This window comes from Sinocyclocheilus anshuiensis, unplaced genomic scaffold (assembly GCF_001515605.1).
Source record: "Sinocyclocheilus anshuiensis isolate Anshui unplaced genomic scaffold, SAMN03320099.WGS_v1.1 scaffold537, whole genome shotgun sequence".
Lineage (NCBI taxonomy): Eukaryota > Metazoa > Chordata > Actinopteri > Cypriniformes > Cyprinidae > Sinocyclocheilus > Sinocyclocheilus anshuiensis.
The window spans coordinates 100,144-108,778 of record NW_015539854.1 but is presented as its reverse complement, the minus strand read 5'-3'; the positions used below and the strand labels follow the sequence as shown (position 1 = coordinate 108,778).

Sequence of the window (8,635 nt, the reverse complement as noted above, 5' to 3'; positions counted from 1 at the left end):
GACTTTGCTATGACAATCTGGCGCAGCGACTGTAAGGACTGTAAGTATGTTTTGTTATTAGTTCAAGTATTTGCTATTGACTGTTCAAATGCAGAGGCGCTGAGTACTGTCTTAACCGCGGCTTGTGTACTGCATCGTCACGGTGTCTGTCACGCGACTCTGTTGCCCTTTCGGGCTTGAACTGATGGTAAAACTAACGACATTATTAACTGTCTTGATATTTACTTTGAAAGCTGAAGCTCACGATTATGGTAAGGGGCGTTACATTTCCGACGCGTGCTTGTGGTGTTCGGCCAATCACAATGCACTGGGTCAGCTGGCCAATCAGAGCAGACTGCGCTTGTCAAAAGGGGGCTTTGTTGAAAACAACGTTTGAGAGAGGCGGGGCATAGAGGACCTACAATAATGTACAGTATTTGAAAAATAATGTGTTTTTTGAACATTAAAGCATGTCAACATATTCTGTTACACCAAATAATGATCTTTAAAATAGCATCACATGACCCCTTTAAAGCTTTTTCTTGTCTTGAAAAAAGCAGTTGCTAACAAGAGGTTGTCGGGGGCAATTTATTTTCTGCAATAATCCAAAAGCCAATAGAAAAACCCTACTGGATTATGGTTGAGAGAACCAAGGTGATGCTAACTTCTGGGTTGGTCTACAAAATTATTGGGACACACCCTTCTTTAGAAAAGAAAAAGGCATTTCCAAAACTGGCAATAAAGATGGAAACATAATTCATGTATTTAAAATTTTTATTTCCATCTCTATTGCAATGGTTTTGGAAGTGTCTAAAATGACTGTACCCATATGTACAAGTTGGTGTTTGGTGATGATTTTTTGGCTCAAGGTCTGCATTTAAAGTCACACCAGAGGTGTTCAGCTGGGATTAGGACCAGTAAAGTTCTTCCACACTGGCTGAAACAATCATTTCTTTTTGAACCTTGCCTTATACACAGAGGCATTGTCATGTTAGAATAGAAAAGGGTCCTGTCCAAACTGTTGCTATAAAATTGGAAGCACACAATTCCCTAGAATATCATAATATGCTTAAACATTAAGATATGTACTCATGGAAATTACTCGAGTAGTCAAACCTGTTTATTAGAAGGGAGTGTCCCAATACTTTTGTCCATAAAGTGTACATGGAAAACGAAGAACAAAGACAAATGTTTTTATATTTGGTTTCTATTTTCAGACATAAAGGTTAATGCATTGTAGCTTTAGTGGAGACAATAAAAGCATGAATAAAGCATTTTAAAAGTTACAGATGTCAAAATTAAAAATTCCATGTGGCAAATTCCAACCATTTCGTCTTGAACCATGTCTGAAATCCAATTAGAAGTTTAATACTTCATGTCTGTACCCTTACAACAAACGGTTTATACATATAGCAGTCTTCAAGGGGCTCTTTCAAGAATATGAACCCCATGCCGTAGTGTTAAGGTGTCTACAGTACAGAAACTTCCGCCATGCTCAGCTTCGCAATGAAACCCTGGTCTGATACTACGCACTGGTAGATCTGTAGTCTAAATACAATACTGGGACTGTAAAATGGTTAAAACACTGTCCGACTAAAATACAGAGAGAGATTAAACAAGAGATCTGCTCTTCTGAATATTCAGATACAGTAGTGAAAATATGCTATATGCTGACCAAACAAAGCTGTTATATGCATTTTAACTAGGTTTGTTTCTTATACAGTTAAACAAAATAAACTCTCTAGCATGGAAACCGTAACACAGGAACCAAAAAATAGTGTTTACTTAAGCTGTCCTCTTGTAAAATAGTTCCTTCAACATTACTGCAATCTCTGTCTCTTACAAGTATGCATGATTAACACCCCCCACCCTTTAGGAAAAATTAGACTGTTAGTGTGAGCAAATTGAAATCCACGTGGGTTTAACGTTTGGCAATAATTCATTTTCTATAAAAACGCAGATTGTAAACAAAATATATGGGCTCACAAAGATGGAGAAATACACAGAAAAAAGTATTTAGTTCATCAGAATGAGGGGAAAATAAAGGAGATCATTAGAAGGCAGCAGGAATGTCTTGCTGTACGGGAAGGAAAACAACTATGGATGCCACTCCTCATCACTCGGAAGCAAATAATCTGGCATCTTAACAGCTAGTTAGTGGTGCAATTCTAAATACAATGCAAGAGGGAGAAATATCTGTACGGATACACTGTGCAGACTTTCTTCTTCCCCAAAACACATTTCCCATTATCCCCGCCTCCACTGTTCTCCTCTCAGGTGAGCGCAGATTGTAGCTGGTGCTGTGAGTACAGTCAGTTCAGAGGATAAAACACCTCCTCTTTCCTTTCTTGACTGGGGGCGGACACAGGACCGCACGGATGGCTTCATCGAACACCGTCTTAAGGCCGCGTTGTGTTAAGGCTGAGCATTCCAGGTACTTCACAGCTCCTGTAGTATTCACATACAAGAGTACTTAAAGTGGATCCACACTTTAAAAAGGCTGGTACACTTACATTGCATTTCTTGCACTAAACATTCCTTAGTTACAATAGACTTTTGGATGAAATGATGGAGGGATGGTTTAAACTGATGCATGAAAATAAGTTTGCATTTGGCTGAAAACCAACTATTCAGCTTCCCATTTAAATGTGAATAAGAAATAAAGTTTATTTAAAAATCAATTCATTAAATGTATTTAATAAATCAACACTCAAAAAGATTTAAACGTAACAAATGATCAAATTTTTAAAGGATGTTTTTACTTCAATTCATCGTTGAAATTAAGATGAAATATGAATCTTTAAATGATGGCTATAATTGTTTTCACGACTTTTCAAAAATGCAATGAGACATTAACAGGTAAAAATATAATATAAGGTAGAAAATCTAATGAATATGTAATATAGGCCATATATTTAACAAAATGCTTCTCTCTAGAGTTATTTTTCTAGTAAACTATCAAGCTGTGAACATTAAATGGCTTTGCTGAGGTATTTTTTTTATCCGTTATGATGTCTTTCCACAATTAAAAGATTGAGTGAGTACTTCAACATTTCAGTAAGTGTTTATGTTGTGCTATAACTAGTAGTAAATAGGCTTAAACTGAGCCGCTACCGCAATCTGCCATGTCACATTAAAGGGCACCAAAACTGTTTTTATTGTTTAAATTTCATGCTAAAAGTAGAGAATTTTAAAGCTGAGACTTCATATCAAAAGTAACACAAAGCTTATTATGATTATTGGATGGCAGTCACTCTACAAATTAGTGTAGTGATGTTTTAGTCACGTTTCAACAGAAAACAGCATAGACTAAAAGATCGATTTTGGAATTTAAAGCTGCAGTCCGTAGGTTTTGCCTCTACTTTTCTTTTGTGCATCGTCACGGCTCCTCAGTGCGGATGAATCGAATGTTTTGATGTGTGACTGTCAGTCACCGCACTGGTGTGGATACTGTACTTTGGAATCACAGATCCTAGCCTACGTCTTGGAAGTATGACCCAAATAAGAATTTTCAAGCAAGTAACAAGTCTGCCACTTTTGTTCTGACCAACCGAGGAAAAAAGCATTACAATTAATTGTGCTACCAATAGTGATGAAATCTAACGATCGGTTAGCTCATATCACATGGCTGATATGGCTAGGGCTGCTCGATTATGGCAAAAATCATAATCACGATTATTTTGGTCAATATTGTAATCATGATTATTTAACACGATTATGAGTGGGCCATATGGCCAAAACTTTATATGAGTGATTTATTTAAAGAGTTTGATATGTATGAAATATATATTTTCTGTAAATAAGGTTGCTATGAGATCTACATTCTAGAGACCAGAGAATTTCACAATTCTCAATACCACAGCAGAGTATTAGGGTAACTGATATTAGTAACAAACAAACAAAAAAAGTCCTCAATTATTTAAAATAATTAAACTGTCAGTAATAAAACAAAAAACAAAGGACAAATGCAATAGAATAAAAAGATACAAATGAAACAAACTGTGCTTTAAGGTTTTTTTTATGTTCATTTACTACATGACCGACGAAGGTTTATGTGAATAATCACTAAGCGCCGCATTTGGACAATCCTCCTGAGGAAGCGCAAGTTCTCTTTAGCGCTTTTAAAAACATGAATAAATCTAATACACTTCAATAAATCAAGCACATCCCATTTTGCAAAAGTCACGTTACATGATTTTACTGATTTGCACGTGAAATTGGGCTTTTATGGAGGAACGAAAGCGCAGCACTGGAAAGGGGGCGGAATGGGACGAAATAATAGTTCTATCTCGATTATTGTATCTTCATAATCGCTGGAGGCCAAAATCTAAATTGTTTTTCAATTAATTGCACAGCCCTACATCAAACCGTGCAAATTATTATTATTATTATACTTTGTTCTCAAATTGTTCATGTTAACAACATCAGCACTGCGTGACTACGTATATGTAGTGTATTAGCGTGTAGATTTCAATTTTTGTACAATCTAATCTCTAATTGTCATACCCTTCAAATTTCATATAAAGAAATACTTTTAACCCAAAAAGCTAATTATTCTTTCTTAGAACTGGTTCTCTTTAAAATACAAAATTGTGTAATATCCCACGTAGGCTATCTGTAATCAGATGTAATCACATTTAATAGAAAAGACTATATACGATCCGCCACCTGCAGCATCCTTGCATGCCATATAGCCTACTAGCCGGGACAACTTCATGTTTACAGACGTGACAAAATGACGTGGCGGCATGTTTGAATTTCCCGCGAAAACCTACCAGTACCACTCAAATTAGAAAACATTATTATAAGCTTACCGTTGTGAATCGGGCTTAGGTAAGGAGTTAGTTTTGAACACTGGCTGGTTATGTACTCGCTCAAAAATCGATTTTGGATCATTTTTAACCAAAAGAAAGTTACGGACTGCAGCTTTAAGAAACTATTTTGATCATTAATCATTATTTCATTCATCAAAACGAAGATAGATTAAAATTGATACTGTCAGCCCATCCCTAACATACACACATACGTGTAAAGGCAATAATAAAATGCATTTAAATGCCAGTGTATTAATACTGAAGTGCTGACCTATTTCTTTGGCCATAGCGAGACCTTGAGGGTAGGTGATGGGTGTGAGTTTCTTCTCTTTCAACTTTTCTATAGTGTCCTTGTCGTCTCTCAGGTCAAGCTTAGTCCCAACCAGAATTATCGGAGTGTTGGGACAATGATGTCTGACCTCTGGATACCACTGTTAAAGAAATCAAAAGAGACAGATGTTGAGCTTCTATTGAATGAATAATCATTCTATGCATAGAGAAAACTGGCACACTGTGCACATTATAAGTAGGCTACTCTATACTCAAACACTAATAGCATGTTACTGTGCCATTTCCCAAGCTAACCGATGCTTTACCTGTGGATAAACACCACAACCTCCCGCACCCAGCAGTGACTAATGGCAAATGCCACTTGATCTTTTGAAATAGACGTCACTGGACATTTTGCAGACACGGAAGATTAAAAAGACCTTCCGTCTGCTTTATCACAGCTGCATCAACATGCTATTTTAAGGCTTTGAAACCACATTTGCTCAATCAGTCAAGCCAGACAGACTATTCCTCTTTTCCATTAACTGTGATCATTTCGGAAGTCGCCTACATTGACTTTGTTTGTTTGATTGTTTGTGTTTAATGCCATTCCAGCTTCTGTGGCTATTTTCATGGTGAGAAATATTTAGAACAAATATAGCCTACATTGACTTAAACCACTAAATATCTGAGCGCTTGCTTACCTTCGCACGGACGTTCTCAAACGAGGCTGGACTCACAAGAGAGAAACAAATCAAGAACACATCCTATAAGAAACGAGAAAAACAATCAGACAAAACCCTCATTTCATGCGAAGTTCTTACAGAATTATTTTGTTATCTGCAAAGCACAGCATTGACTAGGCTGTTGCATTAATGAACTGTAAATTGACTCCACTTGTTTCCCAAGTGAAAGAGAGCAACAAAAACACAGTGAGGTTTGTGCCTGAACGACATCGGCTAACAGTTGAGCCATTCACTCTCACAGCCTTTGCAAGAGAGACGACGACAACACAGAGCTGCCATTAATGCTCTCAGCAACATATAAGAAATCACTTCAGCCTACCAGGAATCAGGACATGGGCTATTTTTGATCATTTTACTGTGTTAAGGCGTAGTGTTTATTACGTTTCCAGAACATAAGTCATCAAACTAGTTTCGAGATCCTTCCTGGTCTCATGACTCATTAAGGCGAAGAGTCAAAACTCCCTCAAATATTATCCATATGGCACTGAAACTCAAATACATATGTAATTATATATATATAAAAATTACTATACATCTGTTTTAGCCCTATTATTATGATTGTACCGTCTGAGGGTAGGAGAGCGGTCGAAGCCTGTCGTAATCCTCCTGCCCTGCTGTATCCCACAGTCCCAGGTTCACCGGCTTTCCATCGACCATCACATTAGCAGAATAATTATCAAATCTAAATGAAAGACAGTATACGGTTCAGAGATAAGATATGACGAATATTAAAATGAATGGGAAATGCAACTTGCTACCTATTGTACTTACAATATCAAACAGATTTATAAGTTAAACAGGTTATGTAATGGGACAAATTAATTTTAGCAGTTGGGAAGTGACTACCAGAATGGAGTCAGATAGATGAAAGGAAGGGGTTTAAAAGAAAGAGGGACACATGAAGCAAGTGAAAAAATTGTTGTTTTAGAGGTGAAGCTATTTATTATATTCGGATGAAAGATTAAAGATAAGTTTTTTTTTTACTTGGAATAACATGCACAGATGAAACCGGCACGACAAGACCAGGAACTTTAAAGGGCCAGTTCACAAAAAAAAAAAAAAAAAAAAAAACTTGTTCCAAACCTGTATGACATTTTTCCTTCTGCAAAAAAGAATGTTTTAACTGCTTCTGTTAATATAATGAAAGTCATGGGGTCCAAAACAACATAAAAAATGTTTATAATATTGAATTAAATAATTAGGAATAGCTAAATGCCACTGTTTCCATGTCTGATTACAATAATGATACAGAAGCATTGAGTATCTGCTGATACCGATGCCAATCCGATACCAGTAGTTTTTATTTTGATCCGTTTAGAATCTCATTAACTTGGCAACTACACACTGCTTAAATATCGTTAATACTTAGTTAAAATATTTTATACATGTGTATATCCGTGCATTCAGTCTTAAAGCCTAATACAAATACTTGCAGCTGACTGTGTCATTAATGTTGATAAAACAAAATGGAGAGAAAAAAATCACACTGCTGTTGACTGAAAAACTTAAGTATCTTAAAAAAAACATTAACAGTGAAGACTATGCAGTGTTTTAATGGCCATTCTGACAACTGACTGTTTAATGCAATACTGTGTTTTAAATTGGGCAAATAGCTAAGTCCATAGGCTTGTTCTAGTACGCATATTCGCAATAGTAAATTGTATGCTCTTTCGCTGAACTAGTTTAGAGTAAGGTCTGCTTACACAGTAGGGATGTATTCCCCGGGAAAAGCATTGGTGGTGTAGCTGATCAGAAGGCATGTTTTTCCCACAGCCCTGAAAAACACACAGCACCTCAAATCATTCATATAATACATCCAATGACAGAACTGACCATGTCTTATATAACACAAACTGATGTCATTTCTTATAATTGCTTTTCCAACAAAACAGTGATAGGTTTCAGTAACAGGAAAGAAGCAGGGCATTCTGGTCTTAAACATAGCATTGTATAAACATCATAACAGCAGGTGTTACTCGTGTGAATTATAAAAGTGGGTTGACTTCTTCACTAATCACTGCAACACTCTCCACACATTTAGACTGTATTTACTCAAGTGCAAGTTACTGCATTTGTATGACCTAACATGTAAAAGAAACTCAGGGACGGGTTAGTTTACACGGAAAACCCCAGAAAAAGACACTGCTCGGTTCCAGTACACAAATATATGGAGATTTAAAGTCTAAAGTAATTCATAAGCTATTTTCGCTGCTGCAACACAATAGGCCTAACACAGATTTAACGAGTAATATGTGTGAAATAAGCACTTTTAAAACATCTGTGAGCTACAAAGACCGCACAAAAGTTTCGAAAATAAAGGCTCACAAGTTATCTAAACACCACAGAGTAAACTTAGAAAGGTCTGAGACGCGTAAAACTTTATTCCAAAACGGTTACAATGCTGAATAGGAGGGTAAACTCACCCGTCCCCGACGACCACACACTTTATGGCCTGCATCTGTGTTCACTTAGCACGCTATCCCGTTAGCTTTCTCTGTGAATGAATCGATAAAAGCTGCTCTGACCGAGATATCCCGTCCTCAAATTCAACACGGACAAAAGAAGAGCCGAGTCGATAGAAGTTGAAAGGAAATGTGAAATTTCGCTCAAACTCGACTGAGTAACTAAAGTTAGCTGCGCGAACGCATTCCAGAGCATTTGCTGCTGTCGCTGTTCCAGTAAAACAAACAGGCCACCACCCAAAAATCTCATATCCCGGTCTGCACACACACACACACACACACACACACACACACACACACGCTGTCTTGCACACCCTCGAGGGCGTTTTAAATATCTATGCGGTTGATTGTGCCATAATTGTTC

General features: G+C 37.0%; 1 protein-coding gene across 1 annotated transcript; it reads right to left on the bottom strand.

The window, feature by feature from the left end:
• Positions 1-1,029: 1,029 nt before the first annotated feature.
• On the bottom strand, positions 1,030-8,547 carry LOC107684746 (ras-related C3 botulinum toxin substrate 1-like). The gene is made up of 6 exons (XM_016481091.1): positions 8,233-8,547; positions 7,513-7,584; positions 6,374-6,491; positions 5,768-5,830; positions 5,065-5,224; positions 1,030-2,427 (listed from the first exon to the last, which is right to left on the bottom strand). Exons 1-6 carry the CDS (start codon positions 8,265-8,267, stop codon positions 2,297-2,299), a joined length of 579 nt encoding a protein of 192 aa, XP_016336577.1. The 5' UTR covers positions 8,268-8,547; the 3' UTR covers positions 1,030-2,296.
• Positions 8,548-8,635: the final 88 nt, after the last annotated feature.